The sequence below is a fragment of the Manis pentadactyla genome, chromosome 3, assembly GCF_030020395.1.
Source record: "Manis pentadactyla isolate mManPen7 chromosome 3, mManPen7.hap1, whole genome shotgun sequence".
Classification (NCBI taxonomy): Eukaryota; Metazoa; Chordata; class Mammalia; order Pholidota; family Manidae; genus Manis; species Manis pentadactyla.
Window position 1 is genome coordinate 113,085,799 of NC_080021.1, and position 25,808 is coordinate 113,111,606.

The 25,808-nt window shown below is 37.5% G+C and overlaps 1 protein-coding gene across 1 annotated transcript in view; it reads left to right on the forward strand.

The window, feature by feature from the left end:
* Positions 1 to 23,752, forward strand: part of GPR158 (G protein-coupled receptor 158) — a 365,517-nt gene extending 341,765 nt beyond the window's left edge. Inside the window, exons 8-11 of the mRNA XM_036880927.2 lie at positions 10,854 to 10,992; positions 16,372 to 16,477; positions 19,832 to 19,978; positions 20,753 to 23,752. Of these exons, the coding sequence (XP_036736822.2) occupies positions 10,854 to 10,992; positions 16,372 to 16,477; positions 19,832 to 19,978; positions 20,753 to 22,153 (1,793 nt within the window). The 3' untranslated portion in view covers positions 22,154 to 23,752. The remainder of the gene's footprint in view (positions 1 to 10,853; positions 10,993 to 16,371; positions 16,478 to 19,831; positions 19,979 to 20,752) is intronic.
* Positions 23,753 to 25,808: the final 2,056 nt, after the last annotated feature.

The following is a 25,808-nucleotide window of genomic DNA, read 5'->3' on the forward strand; positions in this document are numbered from 1 at the left end:
CTGAAGTAGATCACATTTGTGATCTATATGTAGAAATAAATGGGAGTATATAACTGATAGTAACGTACAATTCATTTTACATAAACCTTATATATAAGTGAAAATTTTATACAACCAAAAAGATCCACTGAGTACCTATAATTTCTCTGGTACTGATTTGAACACTTCGCAGGAGATATAAAATGCATAAAGGCCTTATTCCTTTCATCAAGGAGCTGACTATTGGTTGGTAGAGGTATCAACAATGAGATTTTTTAAATCATGGAAAAGCAAAATTGAGCGGTGAAGGCTCCTGGTGCAATAGTAGTTCAATAAAGGAAGATAACAGTTAATATCAAAATTCAGGAATCTTTGTTAAGAGAGAGGTTGTTTGAGCCATGGTAATATTTAGATTATTGTAAAGATGTATAGAGAACATTCCCTTTGATAGGAATGGTGGCGGAGGTGGCTAGGAATTGTATGAAACATGAAGGGAATGCCTAACTAGAAAAAAGGATTGTGTTGAAATGCATTGTGAATACCGGAATGTCAGGTTTATCCAGTCTTGAAAACTTGTTAGAATTTGGAGAACCAGGAAAGTGATGTGATGAATCAGTAAGTTTGATCTAGATTGCTTTTATATATATGTAATACATATATTACTTTATATTAAGTGAATTTTAAATAAGTACATAATTTGAAGTGACATGCACAAATGCAGAGAATCTGGAGTTGGAACCATGACAGTGGAGAAAGATGTAAAGCAGGAGCCCTCCAAGCCAGCCTCAGAACCAGCAGCAGCACCACAGGGAACCTGTTAGCAATGCAAGTTCTTGGGCCTGTCTGCAGACTTCCACAGTCAGGTACTCTAGGACTGCAAGGCCCAGCGATCCATGTTTGACAAGCCCTCTAGGTGACTCTGATGTTACTGTAGAGAACTAATGACTCAGGGGAAGTAATCAGATTATTTTACTACAACGAAATGATTACTGATCTCAACTGTGGTCTGGCCATTCCATAAAACTCTCGCTGTGTCCCTCATTGGCCCCTAGGTCATTCTTCACAGTGATTATTTTTGTCTTGTCTTGTTTTGTCTCTTCATACCTTGAAATTATCCCTGTTTCTCATAGGGGACTCCTCCTTGAAAGATTAAATAGGAGCCGTCAGATAGGAATGTCTTCCAATTCCTGTCTAATGATAAATCTTCCCATGTTCCTTCCCATTTTCATTCTTTTCTCCCTCACATTATCCAGGCTAACTTCTGTACCACCCTCATCCAACACTGGCCCCTCATCATCAGTGACCACTCTTGCTTTTTGTCACATGAAATCCCCCAACTTCCCACATCACTCGTTCAAGAATCCATTCTGACCACAATGTCCCCCAGCTTATCTGTTTACTCCCTCTACAAGCACTTTGGGATCACAGGCTATTTTTGTGGTACTTGGTTGCTATCACCTTCTGCTTTCCTCCAGAGAGAAAGCTTACAGGTAGCAAATTTTTCCACTAGCAAGGGAGGAACTATAAAAATAGTAGGCATTTAATTAAAAGTTAGTATTTTTAATATTAATTCTGGAGCATACCAGGGAAAGGGGGACACAGAAGACAAGGAGGGTCCTGAGCTCACTTTCCTGAGGTCCCTGAAGTAGGTAGTACAAGAGAGAATAAAGATCCATAGTTGAGAGGGCTGCAGGAAATGCAGTTCCCTGGACAGTCCCCAGGTCTCAGTAGAGATTGAGAGCGCTGGTCATGGATCCAGGTCATGGCTTTAGAAGTGAGACAGAAGTAGCTAGCCTTGAGAGGCAGTAATTAGTTAATCCAGTACTACCAAAGGTATTAAATGGTAGCATTAGAGTCTCTTAGGAAATAAAAGACTAGCTGGCAATGGGGTGCAGAGACCAAAGAGTAAGAAGAAGTTAAATGTTTGTTGGTGTTTTTGTTATCTCCTAGTCATTGTTCTTGTCCTGTAAGCTACTCGAACACCTTAGTTTCAATAGTACACTTTTCCTGCATGAACACAATTCTCTGAAGAGAAGTCAAGACACATAATTTAGCAATAGGAACAAATATTTAAAATTAGGACTACCTTGAAAAAACAGATTTGCAGTTGCTGTAATTTTTTTCTGCATTACCCTAAAGCAATTTCATTTACTTATCTTTGAGCATATGGCATTAGCTATTCTTTATTTAACTTCTCTTAATTTGGTGTTTTCTAACATGTAACACATGCCTCTTCTCAGTTCTCTTTATATTTCTATAAGTAGCATGTTTACCATAGATTTTTTATATTAAGACTGTTATTGAAGAATTAATTCATATACCTTCAGTCAGCTGAAAAGCAGCTTCTACTGGAAGCTAAGTTATTCCGTTTCCTAAACAGAAATGTTTCTATATAGGAAAGAGGCTGTAGAAAGGCAGGGGACAGGTTATACCCTGAGGTTATGGGAAATCTCTATCAAAAAGCTGCACACACTCACATTAGTGTGAAGAGTCAATTTAGAGAAAAATAAAAAGTGATAGTTAATATATTCATGAACAAACATTCTGGATCAGCTGTACCTAAATAATCTACTTTTTAGAAATACAAACTAAAGAACAATTTGCAAGGGTGCAATACTAGTTTTTCCACTGAAGTAGAACTCTAGTTAGAAATGTGGGTCATTCATTTAAAGAACGGGTCCACTCTATTCTTGCTTACTGTACAAGGTTGTTTCAGAACCGCTCAGGTAGCTGCCCTGATCAGTGATTTTCCTACCATAAGTATTTCAGAGGGAGGAAGCAGGTATAGGAGACTGCTTGGAAAAAATCTCCAAACCTCTATGAGCCTTGGTTTCATCTTTAAGGAAGTATTTGAAAACAAAGAAAGGGAAGAAAAATGACTTTCATTGTTACTTATGTCTATTTAAATAATCATTATTTGTCCTTTATAAAAAGTTATGAGGTAAGCTTTAATGGAAAACAAATAAAGATATAAACATCACAACTGTGGAAGACAGATAGATGAACATTAGACAATGTGAAAAATGTTTCTCAGGTTCAATAGTCTGTTTTTTAAAAGTGACTTTATTCTATCTAATGGAAAGAGAATTGCAAATTTTAGATGTTCCAGAATATTTCTAGATCAGATTAGAATTCATATAAAGACTTAAACTGCCATAGCTCTTTGAGAATCATCTATATCTATAATAAAAATAATAAGTAGTACTTATACTATTCAGCAGCACTTTGAATTTTTCTAAGTATGTTTGAAGGCAAAAGAAAGGATTCTTAATCTGCTCACCCCTCTTTACTGTTCCAACCTAGTAGCTATATGCAATCCAGCAACATGGCCTAGAGTGCTCACACTATATTCTTGGCACCTAACAAAGTATCTGTCAGTTGTAGGTTCTTCATAAATATTTGCTGAAAGAACAGAGAGAGTGGCTCCCTTTATCTTGTAACATTTTCTGTGGTCAGGATTAGACCAGTGTGAGGAAACATATTAAAGCGAACATCCAGGAGTTACATAATCGTCCCCAAATTCATTTAAATGGTAAAAGTGTATGTTCCAACTTTAGGATGACTTCTTGAGCTAAGTGTATAAACTGAATTGGCAACCTTCAGCTCTTTTATGAAATTCTCTGACTTGTCTAACAGTCAAAAGAGGAGATCGGTACAGACAGACATGGCATACCAAATCAGAATTATAAATTTAAAAATATTGCATAGTGCATTTACAAATATGGAAGTAGAACAAAAATGATTTGCTTTTGGTAAAAGCGTTTACTATTTCACCATCTTCCTAGAGCTATATATAAAGAATAAAGTAATTGGGATCAGAAAACCTTCTCCTGAATTAATGAAGACAACAGATAAATATCCCAAGTCCTACTCATTTAGAAAAATGTTGGTAGTCGGGTTATCAGGTTTGTTATCTAAACCTGTTTATGCTAATTGGTAGTGAGTTGTCCATATTCAGGATTTTTCACAATACCAATAAAATGTATCATGGTTAAAAAGTTCAAACTTTGAAGGAGGAGCAGAGATGGTGGCATGAGTAGGGCAGCAGAAATCTCCTCCCAAAACCATATATATTTTTGAAAATACAACAAATACAACTATACCTAACAGAGAGACCAGAAGATACAGTACAACATCCAGGCTACATCTACATCTGCAAGAACTCAGCATCTCACGAAGGGGCTAAGATACAAAGCTGCAACCTGGCAGGACCCGAGCGCTCCCCCCATCCCAGCTCCCTGGCAGGAGTAAAGGAGTCAGAGTGGGGAGGGAGTGGAAGCACAGGACTGCTAAATTACCAGCCCTAGTAACCTGCACTGGGAGCACAGACACACATTGCATGGTGTACTGGATATCAGAGAAACGGAAAAGTAAAATCTGCAAGCGGGTCCCTTGGGAGAAAAGAAAAGTGAGTGCTTTTTGAAAGTCTTTTAGAAAGGGACAGGGGCTTCACAGCTGGATGGAATCATTCTGGCACACTCAGCCCAGCAGGCTGGGAATCCTGAGGAACTTCAGGCAGCCTAACCCCGTGGGTAGCAATGTAGCTCTGAAGCCCCTCATGGCAAGAGGCAGCCTGACATTCGTTTTCCCCCCTGCTGGCGCAGCCCCACCACAGGGGCAGAGCAGCCCGGGAGCAGCCACGCTCCCAGCAGCTTCCCAGAATCTCTTCCTGGTGCGCAACCACCCAGGCCAGACTCAAAGGCTGCTGCCAGTGCACAGCTCCCAGGCGCAGGTAGAAGAAACTGGGTCAAGGTGCGAAGGGGCGCCACTCTTGCATGAGAGCACACCCAACACGACTGCCACTCCCTGCAGGGCTCTGGGCTACCCTAACAGTGACCCCGCCCATAGCAGCTTAGGAGATTAATCCAGAGGCTGCTCCAGGAGTGCGGGTAACTCACACAGGCAGCAGAGAAGGCTAAGGCACCCAGAAAACAGGAAAGGACATTGTTCTCCAAGCTGACACATGCACTACCTGCCTACAACTACTTCTATCACTGTGAAACAGTAGAAGAATTTGGTCCAGTCCAGAATTTCCCTGACAAACCCTGGAACAGGACCTGCGGAGATAGATTTAACCAATCATCCTGAAAAAGAATTCAAAATAAAGGTCATAACCATGCCGATGAACCTGCAGAGAAATATGTAAGAGCTAAAGGAGCAAGTAGGGAGTGAGAATACAAAAATAAAACAATCTCTGAAAGGACTTAAGAGCAGACTGGATGAGGTGCAAGAGACCATTAATGGAATAGAAATCAGAGAACAGGAACACTGAGAAGCTGAGGCAGAGAGAGATAAAAGGATCTCCATGAATGAAAGAATATTAAGAGAACTGTGTGACCAATCCAAAAGGAACAATATTTGCATTATAGGGGTACCAGAAGAAGCAGAGAGAGAAAAAGGGATAGAAAGTGTCTTTGAAGAAATAATTGCTGAAAACTTCCCCAAACTGGGGGAGGAAATAGTCTCTCAGACCATGGAGGCCCACAGAACTCCCAACACAAGGAATCCAAGGAGGACAACACCAAGACATATAATAATTAAAATGGCAAAGATCAAAGACAAGGACAGAGCATTAAAAGCAGCTAGAGAGAGAAAAAAGGTCACCTACAAGGGAAAACCCATCAGGCTATCATCAGACTTCTCAACAGAAACCTTACAGGCCAGAAGAGAATGGCATGATATATTTAATGCAATGAAACAGAAGGGCCTTGAACCAAGAATACTCTATCCAGCATGATTATTATTTAAATATCAACAAGGGAATAAACAATTCCCAGACATGCAAAAGTTGAGGGAATTTGCCTCCCACAAACCACCTCTACAGGATATTTTAAAGGGACTGCTCTAGATGGAAGCACTCCTGAGACTAAATAGATGTCACCAGAGAAAATAAAATCATAACAAAGAAAGAAGACCAACCAAATACTAACTAAAGGCAAAAAATAAAATCAACTACTCACAAAAGCAGTCAAAGGAAACACAAAAGAGTACAGAATGAATCACCTAACATATAAAGAATGGAGGAGGAGGAATAAGAAGGGTAAGAACAAAGAATCATCACATTGTGTTTATAATAGCTTAATAAGAGAGCTAACTTAGATGGTTAGATAGTGAAGAAGCTACCCTTGAACCTTTGGTAACCAGGAATCTAAAGCCTGCAATGGAAATAAGTACAAATCTTTCAATATTCATCCTAAATGTAAATGGACTGAATGCACTAATCAAAAGACACAGAGTAACAGAATGGATAAAAAAGCAAGACCCATCTATATGCTGCTTACAAGAGACTCACCTCAAACCCAAAGACATACACAGACTAAAAGTGAAGGGATGGAAAAAGATATTTCACACAAACAATAGGGAGAAAAAAGCAGGTGTTGCAGTACTAGTATCAGACAAAACAGACTTCAAAACAAAGAAAGTAACCAGAGATAAAGAAGGACATTACATAATGATAAAGGGCTCAGTCCAACAAGAGGATATAACCATTATAAATATATATGCACCCAATACAGGAGCACCAACATATGTGAAACAAATACTAACAGAATTAAAGGAGGAAATAGAATGCAATGCATTCGTTCTAGGAGATGTCAACACACCACTCACTCCAAAGGACAGATCCACTAGACAGAAAATAAGTGCGGACACAGAGACACTGAATAACACACTAGAACAGATGGACTTAACAGATATCTACAGAACTCTACACTCAAAAGCAACAGGATACACATTCTTCTCAAGTGCACATGGAACATTTTCCAGAATAGACCACATACTAGGCCACAAAAAGAGCCTCAGTAAATTCCAAAAGATTGAAATTCTACCAACCAACTTCTCAGACCACAAAGGCATAAAACTAGAAATAAACTGTACAAAGAAAACAAAAAGGCTCACAAACACATGGAGGCTTAACAACATGCTTTTAAATAATCAATGTATCAAGACCAAATTAAAACAGAGGTCAAGCAGTATATGGAGACAAAGGAAAATGACAGCATAAAGCCCCAACTTCGGTGGGACACAGAGAAGGCTGTTCTAAGGGGAAAGTATATAGCAATCCAGGCCTATTTAAAGAAGAAAGAACAGTCCCAAATGAATAGTCTAAAGTCACAATTATTGAAACTGGAAAAAGAAGAACAAATGAGGCCCAAAGTCAGCAGAAGGAGGGAAATAATAAGAATCAGAGAAGAAATAAATAAAATTGAAAAGAATAAAACAATAGAAAAAATCAACGAAACCAAGAGTTGGTTTTTTGAAGAAATAAACAAAATAGATAAGCCCATAGCCTGACTTATTAAGAGGAAAACAGAATCTACACACATCAACAGAATCAGAAATGAGAAAGGAAAAGTCACGATGGGCCCCACAGAAATACAAAAAATTATTAAAGAATACTATGAAAATCTATATGCTAACAAGCTGGAAAACCTAGAAGAAATGGACAGCTTCCTAGAAAAATACAACCTTCCAAGACTAACCAAGGAAGAAACAGAAAATCTAAACAGACCAATTACCAGCAAAGAAATTGAATCGGTAATCAAAAAACTACCCAAGAACAAAACCCCTGGTGCAGATGGATTCACCGCTGAATTTTATCAGACATATAGAGAAGACGTAATACCCATTGTCCTTAACTTTTTCCAAAAAATAGAAGAGGAGGGAATACTTCCAAACTCATTCTATGAAGCCAGCATGACTCTAATACCAAAACCAGGCAAAGACCCCACCAAAAAAGAAAATTACAGATCAATATCCCGGATGAACATAGATGCAAAAATACTCAACAAAATATTACTAAACTGAATTTAAAAATACATCAAGAGAATCATACACCATGACCAAGTGGGATTCATCCCAGGGATGCAAGGATGGTACAACATTCAAAAATCCATCAAAATCATCTACAACATGAACAAAAAGAAGGACAGAAACCACATGTTCATTTCCATAGACACTCAAAAATCATTTGACAAAATCCAACATCCATTCATGATAAAAGCTCTCAACAAAATGGGTATAGAGGGCAAGTACCTCAACATAATAAAGTCCATATATGACAAACCCACAGCAAACATCATACTTAACAGCAAGAAGCTGAAAGCTTTTCCTCTAAGATTGGAAACAACACAGGGATGCCCACTCTCCCCACCATTATTCAACATACTACTGGAGGTCCTAGCCATGGCAATCAGGCAAAACAAAGAAATAAAAAGCATCCATATTGGTAAAGAGGAAGTCAAACTGTCACTATTTGCAGATGACATGATATGGTACATAAAAAAAACCTAAAGACTCCATTCCAAAACTACTACAACTAATATCTGAATTCAGCAAAGTTGCAGGATACAAAATTAATACACAGAAATCTGTTGCTTTCCCATACACTAACGATGAACTAACAGAAAGAGAAATCAGGAAAACAATTCCATTCACAATTGCATCAAAAAGAATAAAATACCTAGGAATAAACATAACCAAGGAAGTGAAAGACCTATACCCAGAAAACTACAAGACACTCTTAAGAGAAATTGAAGATGACACTAACAAATGGAAATTCATTCCATGCTCTTGGCTAGGAATAATTAATATTGTCAAAATGGCCATCCTGCCTAAAGTAATCTACAGATTCAATGCAATCCCTATCAAAATACTGACAGCATTCTTCAACAAACTGGAACAAATAGTTTTAAAATTCATATGGAACTACAAAAGACCCCAAATAGCCAAAGCAATCCTGAGAAGGAAGAATAAAGCAGGGGGCACCTCGCTTCCCAACTTCAAGCTCTACTACAAAGCCACAGTAATCAAGAGAATTTGGTACTGGCACAAGAACAGACCCACAGACCAGTGGAACAGAATAGAGAGCCCAGATATTAACCCAAACATATATGGTCAATTAATATATAATAAAGGAGCCATGGACATACAATGGGGAAATGAGAGCCTCTTCAATAGCTGGTGTTGGCAAAACTGGACAGCTACATGTAAGAGAATGAAACTGGATCACTGTCTAACCCCATACACAAAAGTAAATTCGAAATGGATCAAAGGCCTGAATATAAGTCATGAAACCATAAAACTCTTAGGAAAAAACATAGGTAAAAATCTCTTGGACATAAACATGAGTGACTTCTTCATGAACATATCTCCCTGGGCAAGGGAAAGTAAAGCAAAAATGAACAAGTGGGACTATATCAAGCTAAAAAGCTTCTATACAGCAAAGGACACCACCAAGAGAATAAAAAGGCATACTACAGTATAGGAGAATATATTCATAAATGACACATCCTATAAAGGGTTGACATCCAAAATATATAAAGAACTCATGCACCTCAACAAACAAAAGGCAAAAAATCCAAATAAAAAATGGGCAGAGGAGCTGAACAGACAGTTCTCCAAAGATGAAATTCAGATGGCCAACAGACACATGAAAAGATGCTCTACATCGCTAGTCATCAGATAAATGCAAATTAAAACCACAATGAGATACCACCTCACACCTGTAAGGGTAGCCACCATCCAAAAGATAAACAACAACAAATGTTGGTGAGGTTGTGGAGAAAGGGGAACCCTAGTACACTGCTAGTGGGAATGTAAACTAGTTCAACCATTGTGGAAAGCAGTATGGAGGTTCCTCAAAAAGTTCAAAATAGAAATACCATTTGACTCAGGAATTCCACTTCTAGGAATTTACCCTAAAAATGCAGCAGCCCAGTTTGAAAAAGACAGATGCACCCCTATGTTTTTCGCAGCACTGTTTACAATAGCCAAGAAATGGAAGCAACCTAAGTGTCCATCAGTAGATAAGTGGATAAAGATGTGGTACATATACACAATGGAATATTATTCAGCCATAAGAAGAAAACAAATCCTACCATTTGCAACAACATGGATGGAGCTAGAGGGTATTATGCTCAGTGAAATAAGCCAGGTGGAGAAAGACAAGTACCAAATGATTTCACTCATATGTGGAGTATAAGAACAAAGAAAAAACTGAAAGAACAAAACAGCAACAGAATCACAGAACCCAAGAATGGACTAACAGTTACCAAAGGGAAAGGGACTGGGGAGGATGGGTGGGAAGGGAGGGATAAGGTGGGGTAGGAAAGAAAAGGAGCATTACGATTAGCATGTATAATGTGGGGGGCGGGGGGCATAGGGAGAGCTGTGCAGCACAGAGAAGACAAGTAGTGATTCTACATCATCTTGCAACACTCATTTACAGTGACTGTAATGGGGTTTGTGGGGGGGCAACTTGGTGATAGGGGGAGTCTAGTAAACATAATGTTCCTCATGTAATTGTAGATTAATGATACCAAAATAAAGAAAAAAAAGAAATTATGATTCATTTATACAAAAGGCTACTGAATGTTTAGCAACCTATTTTCTCACATTTCTGCCAATGGTTATCTTTACATATTGAAAAAGACTCCATGCAACTGAAACTTAGACTTCTAGGAGCTTCATATAAGCCTTTTGTTGCCTTGATGACTTTATTGTGACCCACATGCTCTATGAACATCTTAAACTTAGGCTGAGTGTGCGGAAAATTATTTTACAGTTGTTTTAGGAAAAAGCCAGGTATCTGAGGAAAAAAAAATATCTGAGACAGCAAACACTGTTTTAAAGAAATTGTAAACCAAAAAATACAAAATATACCTTTGAAAAATCTTTTATATGCTAATAAAATTTTTAAATAAGTATATGGCATGTGTATTCATATGTGAATGACATTTTGTATTTATCTATTTCTAACTAAAGAATGTATGTTTCTATAATAGGTATAAAACGAATATTACAGAGCTTAATTTTTACTTTTCTCTTCACCTATAAAACTAATGTAAAATTGTTTTATTGTGTTCTTCTCCCAGCTGAATTTTTATTCCTTTTGTGGGGTGTTTATCTCTGCTATGCAGTACGGACAGTCCCATCAGCATTTCACGAGCCACGCTATATGGCAGTTGCAGTTCACAATGAGCTCATTATCTCTGCTGTATTCCATACAATCAGGCAAGTGATCTGTAGCACGAGTATTTAACTGTCTCATTTTTCTGGTGTATTACAGTTTAACTTAAATAGAAAAACTGGGTAAGATGCATAATGGAAAGATTTAGGAAGGATGGTGTTTTATAAGTCAACTAATTTCTTTGTCACAGAAATGACAAGTGAACACAGTGCTTTTTTTTAAAATTCTGCTATGCTTAGTTTCTTCTGCTGTTTTATTTATTGCCTTCATTTATTCTGAAGGCTAACTCAATATTACCATATTACATTAAACCACTGATGGAGGTGTCATTGGATATTGTTTATGACACATAATACTTTCTGTTCTGAAGATGTATGCAATCTTCTACACCCCATAAAGTAAGACATACAGAGAAATTGTGTGTTTTCATATGTTTATTATGTTGGCTCAGAATTTCAAAATCTTAATACTTGAACAACTTATGTGTGTGAATTCTGCTAAATTCAAAGCCAAACAAGCACTCCCAGCTGATGAGTGGATATTTGTGGGCAGGGCGGTTTTGCATTTTAGCAGTGACCTTCTGTGGGAAGAACGCATGGCCTGGCCCTCTGTTTTTTGATCTCCAAGACAGCTCTATAGTCAATGAAGACAAAGAAGGAAGAAAGTAGCTTATGATAAGTGAACAAAATGAAATATGTGTGATGTATCTTCTGAGAATTTTTACCTGACTTGTATTTGAAAATGAAACAAAAACTTCAGTGAGAACAACAAAAAGGAATCCTATAATTTGAAAGGCAACAAAAGATGTCATTCAATTACTCAACACATATTAAAAGCCAGGACAATTAAGAATGTGATCACAAATTTTGGATATTTGCCTTTGTCCTCAATGAAATGAGGAGCTTGCTAATAGTAGGAATCAGGCTATGAAGGTGTGGATCTGTGGAAGTCTGGGAGGATATTTATCATCTCTCACTGTAGCTGATAATCATAAAATGTTACCTTGCACTTCTAGGAATAGAGGATGCCAGAGAGCAGTTGGGCCTTAGGCGTAACCTACACTTTTTAAACTTTTCATTAAGAAAAAGATTTATGACCTGACAACCCTAGAAACTCCACCAAAGGGCCAGGATTCAAGGGAATTTGCCTCCTGGCTTTGTCTTGTCCCCTCTCAAAAGAGAGAAATGAGAAAATGAGAGGAGAAGAGGGAGGAAAGATGAGAAGTGAAATATGAAATTACAAATAAGCAAAGGGAAGAATGCCCTCAGCCTAAATTGTGGTGGGCGCCAGAGTTCCACGGCCGTCACGCTCTCCCAAACCATTGCACTTTCGTTGTTTGTTCCAAGAAAATAAAACACGTGTTTCTAGATCTAACAAACATGCTACCCCAGAAACATTTGTAAGTTAATATTATATGAACAAACCAACCAAATAGGGTTATGAGCATGAAGGCTTATTACAGATGAGTTTCAATGTCTTCTAGTTTTGGGATGTGACTCTGTCCTGCAAAGGGTTTTCCACTTTTGCCCTACAATTAGCTGCTATATCTCTTAGAACCTAATTATCCAAGAAATTAAATGTGTTCAAAGCAGTTGCCTAAATCAATTTCTACTTTGAGATTTACTCTGTTCAATTTTCATCATTAGATGTTTTTTTTCAATGGATTTGAAAGTCTCAAGTGGCCCAAGTCCTTTCAGAAGTAGGCATGGTAAAGTATTTTTAAATGAACTTTAAAAATTTTCTTACTAATAAGGCAATAGATGGTTGTTATAGAAAAACCTTAAAATGATAAAGAAAAGGTAAACTCCCTAATCCAACCACCCTAAGAATAAGCACTGGTAACATAATAGTGTATCACTTCTAGATGTTTTTACATGTGTTTATTTATGACACATTGCATCCGATAGCCACTTTCAGGCATGTCACAGTGCAAACTAGCACACCGACAAGTCCTGCTGTAAGGAAACCTATTTAACTTCATTTAATCTCATTCTCCAAACTTAACTGACCATGAAATTCTCCCAGCTCAATTGACATCTGATAATAGTAGCCACACTTCAGAAAATACTGTCTTAATATTGGCCCAAGGTGATACAAAATATGTTATGTTAAATATTCATTGATAATAGCATTTTTACTTTGTAGGGTCTTTCCTGCAGAGTCCCAAGCCAAAAGAATCATACAGACTACTGGCCGGGTTCACGTAGACATAAGCTCTTATTGAACTGTTCCTGTTGAACCTAACAGATTTGGTGTTGAGTAGACACAGCATACTCACAAGATCAATTATCTTCCAGACAGTTGTGGGGTCTCCTATCAGTTTTGAAAAGGGAGGATTTCCAGTGACAGCAGAGTGACCAGCCTTGGTCAGCTTTAGTATTTTCTCAGGCAAGCCTGAGCAAACCTCAATGGGAAACCCTACATTTTAAGCTCCAACTTTGACTTAACCTTTCTACACAGAGCAGACTCAGATTGTGACATATTGGCTTCAAAAATCACAGTGTATACTAACCCTTCTTGGAAATTTAATTTGTATGGCCATAGAGGACCAAGAAATTATAGTTTAACACAGTAAATCTATAGAACACTGATTTTGGGGGGGATGAGCAGAGTAATAGGCAGTAATAATTACAGAAGTAAGTATACACAATTCCTTATGTACTTGTGGACTGAATTCATATGTACTGTGGTTCCAATGTTGGTAAAATCCAAGAATAAAAAGCAGTAATCAGCTGTACCCATCTTGGTAATTTTTCCCTGGAATTAAATAATATTAAATAATGCAAAAGTATTAAATATCAGCAAAGATATTCTCTATCAACAGGGAATATATTTTCTTTCTTGTCTGCTTAAAATAAAATATATACATATGTTTGCATATACATATACACATATATATAAGTTGAAAACTATGACTACAGATTATTTACATTTTACTTTCATTCTTACCAAATAGTCAGATTAAACAAAAATAAACTGAAAAGATTAAGTCTAGAAGGGAAAATAATGAAGGACGCATTCTGCCCAGTCTGTTCTAATCCTTTACTTATTTTTAGTACTGAGCAAAAAGCAAACCTTTGGGAAAGTGTGAACTTTTTAAAGTTTGCTTTTATTCTAAACCTTAATTTCCAAATATTTCTATGCTCCTGACTTGTAGACCTATTTTTTTAAGTTGAAATACTCTTTTTTAAAAAAAATGAAGCTTTAATTTTATTAAAAATAATAATTATAATTATAATTATAATTATAAGGGAGAAATGTGGGATTCACATATAAATCAAGTATAAAAATCAAACGAATATTCATATCTGACCTGATTGTTTATAGTTCATAATGCGTGATCAAAACCGAAAGTTTCTGCGATGACTGCCCTTGTACTGTTCACCATGTAAGAACTTATTCGCTATGTAAGAATTTGTTCACCATGTAAGAACATGTTCATTGTGCTTCAGAAGATCAGAGACTGATGAGAATTAGGCTTGGGGTGGATTAATGATTGTGCATTGAGTCCCCTGTACAGAATTTTATTGTTGTTAACTGTTAACAACCATTTGATCAATAAATATGAGAGATGCCCTCTCAAAAAAAAAAAAAAAATGAAGCTTTAAAAAGGATTGCAAAACCCAGTTTCTGTGAAGATACTCCTAGTCAGAACTGCAACCTAAAAAACCAGGCAGTAATTAAAAGCTGATTCATTTAAGGACAATTGACGTCAGTACTTCAAATAATTTTGGGGGATGATTCACCATTTTAATTTAAAGTAATGTGTAACCACTCTTCCTTCTAGATATTGTCAGGCTAGTTTAAAGCTCACTCGTGTTGGCATTTGAGGTAGGAATTCCCAGTACGTGAGGATCCTTTTAGACTGTACATCCATCACCTTTGATATAAGTGTCCGCTCCAGCACTGGCAGTGGCCCCAGCAGGTTGGGATTGTATTATTTTCCGGGACACATTTTGTATTGCTCCTATGCCTCAGAGGCTCTAACTTGTTACTGAGTACAGTGATCCTATTTCAGAGCTTAAAACCAATCTCACCTGAACCAACACAGACTAGTCAAAGGTGAAAGAGCCCTGAACGAAGTGAATAGTCATATTCAAGCCAGGTTCTTTGTACTTCCCTCACAAAGAAGGTAGAGAAGATATTAATCCAGAAAATCCTTTTTAGGAATATGTGAACTATCCTGAGCATTCTGTACTTCAGTGTGTTATACGTCTACTTTCTTTTGTCTCCAGACACAGGGTAAACTCTCCATTTTGGATAACTGTTGAACTTCCATTTTTAACTTGATTTTGGGAGGGGTGGAGGAATGGAGGTGAAATGAGGAACAAATCCCCTTGAGGGAATGTTATATTAAATATTAATAATATTAATTTACTTAGTAAGTTTATGAATATGATATAATGCAGAGTAAAATGAATTTCTTCTATTATTTAAATTCATATACATTTGTTTTATGATTATTTCATGAGCATTTTCTTAGGATGTTAGCTTTCCATATTTGATAATGCATACCATTGAAACAAAAAGCTAATTCTCTAACTCCAAGAGCAGTAAGATCTCATATTTAGCTTTCATGGGTAAACAATGGGTGGAAAAAAATTTAAAAGAAGAATATGATTGCAAAATGACTTTAATAAAAATTTCTGCATATGGGCAAGTCCTTAAAACATGAATTTTAGTTTGTGCATGTGCCTATTGATTTGTGAAAATATTCCAAGCCAAAGTAAATATTAGAACTGAATTTTCCCTACACGTTTCCTGCAGAGCCATGAAACACAACTTTATAAATTCTTCAGTAAGATAAGATTTTTTAAATTAACATTTTAAATTATTTTAACTTTATGACAAGTAAAATTTTTATTTTAAAAAATGGATTTCACAAATCATTAGTAAATTCATTTTATCCATGACATTGTTTATCATTTAAACTTCTGGGACCATTCACAAGGACAGGTAATTACACACTCTTTTTTTTCTTAATTCTAATTAATATTTGTAAGTAAAGACTGCTAGAATCAAGGGTTACTTGGATGTGTTTTATGACAGAAATTTGCCGTAAGCCATCAATTTGTAACCCTACTCTTCTGGTAAATTCACATGTGTATATTGCTTTTGCTTTCCACATTCAACTTACATACAAAATAAAAATCCAAGGAAATGTTTAGCACATTTTGGGTGGATATGCTGTCTTTCTCACTGTTGATAATTTAAAATAGTAATAAAGAGTTCATGTCTTATGCATCTGATTAGGATTACTTAGACCCTTAATCTGCTGTGATGAAATAGGTGCTATAGAAACAACAATATAATTTCTTACTTGCTTGCTTTTTTCTAATACATTGAAGGAAAGAGTTTCCAGTATCCTAGTGTTTTAAGCAGAGATCTTGTTGGATTGCTAATCTGGTGTATTCTCATTTCAGATTTGTTCTTGCTTCAAGACTTCAGTCTGATTGGATGTTGATGCTATATTTTGCACATACTCATTTGACTGTGACAGTCACCATTGGGTTGCTTTTAATTCCAAAGGTATTCCTCTAACATTGCTTTCCTTCTGCACAACAGTTATTTTAAGTGCTCATGAACTTGTTTCTCCTTTTAAAAATACCTGGTAATATAAGCAAAGGGAGGTGTAGAGATTTGCTTGACACTCTAAAATGTTTTTAAAGCCCCCTCCTTAGGAAAATAGGTATCTCTTTTCTTTCAGGATTTATTAAACATCTCACATAATTTATTAAACATCTCACATAGTGCCTTAATTTGCACAAAGCCCCTCCTTTGTTTCAGTCCTTTTCCAAATACATTAATATCCATTTATTATGGTTTCAAGGTGACTTTCATTGTAGCTGTAACCTCAAGATCATTTTTAAAGAGGTTATCCTGTTCTAAGAATCCTCCTGTTTCTTGTTTGGATTCATATTCAGGGAAGTATTATGTTTTAAACAGTCAGAGAATTTTTAAGTAAATACAAATACATAATTGTAAGATTGTATATAGAACAATCTTGCTTAATAACGATGAATTCTGACAAAGACTCATTTGGACAACATGAGAAAGTGAGGGAAAATGAACCAGGACTCAGAATATGGGAGTTCTGAATACGTGCTTCACCCAAACTAGCCGTTTTAAAATAAGACTTTCCTTCTTTCTGAGTTTCACTTTCCTCCTCTCTGACATGATAGCAATAGGCCACTTGGAACAAAATAAAATGAAATCAGAGTTTTGGGCAAAAATATTTTACGAGTTTTTCACTAAAACATTATATTATTTGTCTCTTTTACACATAGAAAAACAAAATATTAGAACATCACATATCTCTATCAGTGTCATACAATATGACACTGGCATAGCTGAAACAAGAATGTGATTTCTTGTCTTTCATTCCAGGCTTATGTCCTCTCGCAATTAACCAAAAAATAAAAATTCAGCCTGATTGAAAAGACCAAACAATTACAAACTGAGCAAAATGCCTTACTTGAATTATACCAAATAGGCACAGTTTTCGTGGTATGGTCTGTTACTACAATTTTTCTTACCCATTTTTATGTTTTGCATAATATGATTACCCTCTTTTTAGATGGATGTATCCTCAGACTATTTACTCATTCAATAAATTGTTATTGTTCCAAAAAGAGTCAAAAACATGTGTTCATACAGAAATTTGTAGATGAATGTTCATAGCAGCACTGTTTAATAATAGCCAAAAAGTGGAAACAGCCAAAATGTCCATCAGCCAATAAATGCATAAACAAAAGGTGGTACATCCATGCAGTGGAATACTGGTCATGAATAAAAAAGAATGAAGCACTCACTGTACATACCACAACATGTACAGACTTTGAAAATGCTCTGCCAAGTAAAGAAGCCAGACACAAAAGGCCCCTTACTGTATGATTACATTTATGTGAAAAGTCCAGAAGAGACAACTCTCTAGAGACAGGAAGTAGTTTAGTGGTTGCCACTAGCTGGGGAAAAGGGAAGATAGAAGTGACTGCTTAATGGGGTCAAGGTTTCTTTTTGGGGTGATGAAAATATTCTGGAATTAGGTAGTGGCAGTGGGTGCACAAACTAGTTAATATTCCAAAGAGCACTGAATTGTATAATTTAAAATTCAGAATTTTATGATATGTCAATTATATCTCAATAACAGATAATTTTAAAAATTATTGAGGGGCTAAGCACTGTTCTATATATACTTATAGAACTATATACTCTGCTATATACTCTTACACTAAAATAAGAATAATGAACAGATAAAAATCTGTGCTTTTATGGTATTTATATTCTGGAGAGTAGGAGGGGAAAACAGAAAAGATAAATAAGATAAACATTTAAAATAGTATTTTAGATAGAGATAAGCACTGAGGAAAAATAGTAGAGCAATAAGTGGACAATATGTAAATAAATGTTTCTTAAACTCATCATCATCACTAAAACTTTGCTCAAGAAAAATAAGTCCATTCTTATAAACAACCCCCACCAACCCCCAGGTAGCTGAAGTAGCAGCTTGTGAGATTGTGGAGGACAGGGGCTCTGTTTTATTCATCTTTATGGCCTTTGGTTCATGACACATGTGGGAACCAGGAATATAAGCAGAAGAGCGAAAGAAGGACCTGTGGTTTCTCAGCCAGTCCCAATTATAAAACATCCACTGTCACGTAAACAGAGAATTGCTGTTTCACATGTTATATTTATGTCACCTGCCTACCTGAGTATTTTAACAAATGTTAACATTAAATATGTCCATATCATCAAAGAGTGATCCGTTAATTTTTTAAGCAATGTTTGACCTGATGACAAGCTCGAAGAAGAGACCCGGTTTCTCTAAACTCTTCTGTCAGTTTTCAAAGGACAGTCACATGTTACATATATTGTGTAAAATGGGGCTGGGTAGTGTTGATCCTGCCTACTCTCTATCACTCACCCAATCCACTCCTCCCTCACTTTTCCATTTGAAGAAGAATAGAGATTGCAAGAGTACACAGAACTGAAAAGCACCACGGACCACATGAAAAATAATGAAAATATGTCAAAATGTGATGAAGGAGAAACTTGAGAATAATGAGCATGAGAAAAAATTCTGTAATTTCCATGGATCTTTGAATTTAAACTTAGATACCATTTAACCCAATCTCTTTGGTCTAAGAGGGTACTGTGCTACAGAGAGCTTCCCTGGTAAGAGCTGTCAACCCACCTTCAAATGAGGCTAGAATTCAGACCTCTTGTACCCTGAGTCTTGAAAGTAACTTTTTGGAAGCTCTGTGTAGTAGACTGAAAGTCACATTCCTGTGATCAGAGCTAATTGTGTCCACAGATGAAATACAGCCTCCCCACTGTGCAACGAAATGACCACACAAGACAGACCCCACTGCTCAAAATTTAAACATTTAAATTTAAAACATTTAAAATAGTATTTTAGATAGAGATAAGCACTGAGGAAAAATAGTAGAGCAATAAGTGGACAATATGTAAATAAATGTTTCTTAAACTCATCATCATCACTAAAACTTTGCTCAAGAAAAATAAGTCCCATCCAGCTGCCAATGGGTCTAACTCGCTACTCTTAAAGAACATTTCTTTGGATTTTTCTACTTATTTGCCTTTCCACAATGCAAATATCATTTGGAGTAATATAAGTTAACACTGGAGGTCTGGAGAAAATCCAAGGATCAGGAATCCAAGAGGGAACCAAGTGTTAATACTGCCTCACTAAGACCTCTAATGTGCAACATGGGAAGCAAAACACAAATATAGCAGCAAATCTTTAATGAAGAGTCCAGTAATCGAATTCATCTAAGCTGAAGAAATGATATTAGCATTAGAGCCTTTATAATGTCTTATAGTGGATTAATGTCTCCAGCTCATATTGAATATCTTTTGCAGTTTTCACATTCAAGCAATAACCCACGAGATGACATTGCTGCAGAAGCATATGAAGATGAGCTAGACATGGGCCGATCTGGATCCTACCTGAACAGCAGTATCAATTCAGCCTGGAGTGAGCACAGCCTAGATCCAGAGGACATCCGGGTAATACCAGTATTTTGTCTCTCCTTTTTCAGATTAAGCCCATTTATGTGTGCTCACATGTGTGCATAATGTGAGTTTGAGAAAGAGAAAGAATGTGTTTTGTAAGAACTGAAGACATCACAGAGTTAACCCCCTTCTAAAATGTATAATCATGGTATTAATCAGAATGCAAAGCCAACCCTGATAGTCTCAATTGACTTATTAGCAAGGATAATGAGGAACTGGTTATACTTCTACAATATGTCTATGACATTTTGCTGCCGGAAAGGTAGGATAGATCTATGAGCAGAGGCTGGATTAGTTAAAATAATCTGTGACATTATATCAGCATTTCGAGTACAAAGATGCTTTTAATAATCAATGGTCTATTGTCCCTTTAATCAAGTCTGATATTAGATGCAATTTTATCAGTGGCTGCATGATGCTTCCAGTATTGTTCAGAGACATGGTTCTTCAGTAGACAACATTCTGTGTTTTGTTATGGTCCAGGTTCAGTCTGCTCTGCACAACCCACAAGTCTAAAGTGCTTGCTCCATAAAGCAAGGGTAGAAGGCCTGCGTTTGTGTCTTAAAGTCCAAAGTCTGTGTGAATCAAAACACAGAGTTATTAGAAAGTAAAAAGGTGGAGAGATGTGAAGAGTGCAGGTGATAGGAAAGGCTGTCGAGCGATCTCCCTCAAGGACTCCAGTTCGTTGCCTTCAAATTACATGTAAGGATATTATCTGGCTGAAACACTAAGTTCTTCCCCTTTGTAAATTTGCTCTTTTTCTGGCAGGATGAGCTGAAGAAACTCTACACCCAGCTGGAAATATATAAAAGGAAGAAGATGATCACAAATAACCCCCACCTCCAGAAAAAGCGGTGCTCCAAGAAGGGCTTAGGCCGTTCAATCATGAGGCGCATCACCGAGATCCCCGAGACGGTCAGTAGGCAGTGTTCCAAAGAGGACAAGGAGGTCACGGACCACAGCACAGCCAAAAGCACCGCCCTGGTCAGGAAGAATCCACAGGAGTATTCCGGTAACACTGGGAAGCCCAAGGAGGAGTCCCTGAAAAACCGAGTCTTCTCACTAAAGAAATCCCACAGCACTTACGATCAGGTGAGGGAACAAGCGGAAGAGCCCAGTAGCGTCCAAGTGGGAAGCCGAGAAGAGGCAGCTACTGAAAACTCCACATTGGAGTCTCTGTCGGGTAAAAAACGCACACAGAAACTGAAAGAAAGTGAGGCCGAGTCCACGGAGTCTGTGCCTTTGGTGTGTAAATCAGCCAGTGCTCACAACCTCAGCTCGGAGAAGCAGCCGGGGCACCCACGCACATCCATGTTGCAGAAGTCTCTCAGCGTCATAGCCAGTGCCAAGGAGAAGACTCTTGGATTAGCTGGGAAAACCCAAACATCAGGCACGGAGGAGCGTGCCAAATCCCAGAAACCACTGCCAAGAGAGAAAGAGATAAACAAGAAATACTCAAATTCAGAGAGCACAGAGACTAAAGATTCTGCCTCTCCAAACGTCAATCATGCAGAGGAACCAAGAAAACCTCAGAAATCTGGGATTATAAAGCAACAAAGGGTCAATCTCCCCACTGGCAATACTGAAATGAACCCAGGCACCACTCAGATGAAGAAGAATTTTGACATAGGGGAAGTGTGCCCTTGGGAAATTTATGACCTGACCCCTGGTCCTGTGCCTTCAGAATCAAAAGTTCAGAAACATGTATCTATTGCGGCTTCTGAAATGGAGAAAAGCCCAACTTCTTCCTTGAAGGAGAAATCTCATCAGAAGCCTAAAACAGCTGAACTATGTCAGCAGTCCAATCAGAAGAGCATAGACAAGACTGCAGTATGCCCTTGGGAAAGCCAAGGCCAGTCCCTTTTCAAAGATGAGAAGCATTTGATTTCCAAGACTCAGGCAACCCCAGGGAGAGCTGAGAATGGCAATCAGCATTACGCAGCCAGTGTGTGTGCTGGGCCGTATGAGGGACTGACCCCCAAAGTGGTAGCATCAACAGTAGTGAATGAAAATCTCAACCAAATAGGAGGCCAGGAAAAAAAGACATCTTCCTCTGAAGAAAATGTGCCTGGCTCTTATAACTCCAGTAAAAACTTTCAGCAACCTTTAACAACACGAGCTGAGGTGTGTCCTTGGGAGTTTGAGATCCCCAGATCAACCAAATGCTGAAAGAATTGTAGCTCTACCTGTCTCTTCTGCTTTAAGTGCAAATACGATAGGAGGGCCTCAGAAATAAGACATCTAGGATACTTTTTAAGTGTGGCATCCCCGGGAAGAAAGGAGAAGGAGGAAGCCCTGAATACTGTGTAAGAAAGAAGGACAAGGATAAAAATTCTCAAGGAGTATTTGCCAATCAAGGGAAATGCGAAAATCACAGGGGAAGAAGAGGAGGGAAGCAGAGCAACATAGGAGTAGAGTAGTTAGACTGGCCAGGAAGTCTTTCCACCGGTAACACTAGGGAAATCTTTGAACGGCAGCATATTTAGGGGAAAGAGCCCTCAACGAATGCCCCTGATCGACATTTACCCATGGGACTTTGAAGATCCTAAGCAAGGCAAACAAGAAGACACAGGAGAGGTATGAGAGTTTGCAAAAAAGAACAAGGTATAGACATATCTGACTGAAATTCTAAGTAGCTGACTGAAGAACTTACCTATTTAACCTTGGTAGCACTGCTAACTTACTGCATCCAAAAAATACCTTTTATATTAATGATTGCTTTCATTTTCTTATAAATGTATGTTTCAGGACATTGTTGTGTCTCATATTCAAGCATTCCAGATTGTATAATTTTTGCAAATAACTTTGATATTATGTGACACAACACATTTATGCAATCTGCAGCTATTCGATTGTTAATGCAACTTACAGAATACCTGCTGTCTATCAACTTTAGTTGATTCTTGAGGTACCGTAAGCTTTCTCTGGCTTGGGAAGCCATAACTGTTATGATAAAATCTTTTAATTTTGGCTGTGGTTTATATATTGTGAATTTGGATTTAACTCTATTATTTCACATCTTGGTTTGTTATACTGTCTTAATAAGGATTTTTTATACAAGTTAAGTTACTTGTTTTGCACTTCCTGTTAGGACTCAGCAGCTTTATTACATTGGAGATCAAGTGGTCCTACTTAGTCATATGTCTCAATAAATTAAGGACAACTTATCTATTGTTTGTTCAAAGTCAGAGATAGAGAATGCCTTCATTCCAATTAATTGTCCCTTGTAACTCTTTTCAGTATTTCATACTTAGCAGCATTTCATGAGCAAGAAGCTAAGAATGAGAAAAATATACTGTGCATTATTATTATCACTGGAAAGGGAAAACTCCAGGAATGACATGAGAATTACAGCAGTACTGCAGAGCCAGGAAATTTGCCTTTCAAAAGAAGGATAGACAGGGAGCTCCTGATAGCACTTTCAAGGGATTATTTTTTTAAAGAGAAAAATTATGATAGCATCAAGATCATTATATGGATATATTTTTATTATGCATACTGAATATATAATATTTTTAATTACCTTAAACTACTTATTCTCATAAGCTCTTATTCATTGCTTCAGCTAGGGGTAGAACTTGCTGGCTTAAATCCCAAAGAAGTTTTTAACCTGGCTAATTCAAAGCCAATAAAATAATATGGGCTCTTCATTCTCCCAAGCACTGGGAAACTTACAAGTCGTGCAGATCACCACTGTGGGCTACCTAGCTCAAAATTCAAAATGCAAAGTTCATTTGCAAGGCAAAATAGCCCCAAAGCAAAATGTGTAAAATCCCGCACCAATGCCTTGGCATGAAAATCCTAAGCTGCTGATTTAGCCCTACTGATGTGAACATGCAAAGAGAGTCCATCCTAAAGATCAGTCTCCTTTTATTTAAAGATGAATCAATTAAAAATAGAATGCAGACTTTCCTTTCAAGTCAAACACTGAAGTATCGATGGCCTATTTGGCCAGGACATTTCCAGCCTACAAAACTATTTTTCATTGCATGAGCAGCAAGGAGAATATGCTAGGGAGATAAAGATGAGGAAGGGAATCAGAGGTGGCTACAGGGCTTTTCTTACAAAGTATTATCCTCAGTGGAAGGTAAAAACTAGGACCTCTCCTTATTCATCATCAAAATTTTCTCCACAATTTTTATTCCAGAGTAAACGTGCACTTCACCATTTTGCAAAGCTGTGCATAAGTCTTCCTCACCCATTTGCTTGCTTTTTGCATTACTCAGGTTGGTGGGGTAGGTTTAAAGAGATAAATTCTATTTTTTGTGTTTCCTTCATTTACTTCTTTCTTCCCTTCCTCTTCCATCAAGGCCTAACTGTTTGGTAGCTTTGGAGTACAACTCTAAGGTGTATTTGTGAACTTGGTTTGGAGTTTCCACACCCACCTACTTGTTTCACTTATGTCTGAAATCTGCTAGCACTTTATTAAGTTTTTGAGAAATAAGCAGTCAAGCCTCAATGACTTTTTATTGCACTTCAGGATGATCCTGCTAGAGATGTGGCTTAGAGACTTGCCAAATTATACCTTAGTGACATTCTACAGTGCATAGATTTTCCTCCACCAGCATAAATCAGAGTGCCTCGGGTCCTTCCTAGAGCTTCGTTGCCATTACTTATCACGCGGCGAAGTTTAAATCTGTAATTCTTGAGGTTATATTCCCAGAATGATAACAAGAAAGTGAATGAACACTCTTAAGGTTACAAACATTTGCTAGGTTGTCCTTCTCAATGCATGTGCAGGCTGCTCCTGTCCTTGTTTGTAAGCCAGGGTTTATAAATAAGTAGATTTATACCAGTCTTCATAGAACTGTATATTTTATGCAAGAATTAAATGCTTTATAACATGAATTTTAACTCAGCCCCTTGTAGATTTTGGTGGCAATATGGATTTGAAGCTCGACAGTTCTCTTGTGTTGCTTCCTAGGATTCTGCATGCAAGTGATAACAGGTAGGACTGAATACACACTGCCTCTTGACTTCTAGCATTTAGCAACTGAGAGTTGTAGAGTCGATAAAGCTGTAAGTCTCTTCCTGTAATCTGTGGTCCTTCTGAAACTATTATCTGAAACCTACAGCATCCCACCATGAAATATTTGGTAAATTTATGTTGTGACGTGTTGTGGCATGTAAATAATTATAACTTCTCTGCAATAAAACATATTTCTATGAAGGTGATTTGTGCATTCATCTATCAGAAATCAATTTATTTCACCTAACCAGCTTTAGTAGGAATCCAGTGTATCTTTGGCTTTGGTATACTTATGTGCATCCATGGTGCCTCTCTGTAGTAATATGTGACTAGCCGAATGTGGCCTCAAACATAAAGGTAATCATTTGGAGCCAGTCATGCCTGTAGGACTAATGGGTTTGAAGTAAGAAATCTCTGCCCAAATGGGAAGTAAGTCAGTTAATTTGTTTAACTTACTCAACACATATACTAGGCAATTTTCTAAGCAATGATGATGCCCTTTAGATGACCAAGAGCCCTAGTAACACTCAGTTCCATAAAAGAATCTGGTCACTGCTACAGTGATATGTAGGAGAGCCTGGCAGAGTCTCAGAGTCAGGGGACTCTTGATAGACGGCAAGGTCACCAGGCTGGAATCCTGCAAAGGCATCAGGTATGGAAGGGAAAGAGCATAAGACAAGAAAGGCAATGGTGCACAGCTTTGTATGGCAAGCCTCAGAATAACTGCAGCTTTGTTCTGTAGCACTGGGAGCCATCAAAAAGCTTTAAGCAGGGTGTAATCAGGTCATGTATTAGAAGGATCATTTGGGGAGCATCCCAGAAATGGACTAATGTAGGAAGAGACAAGAGGCAGCT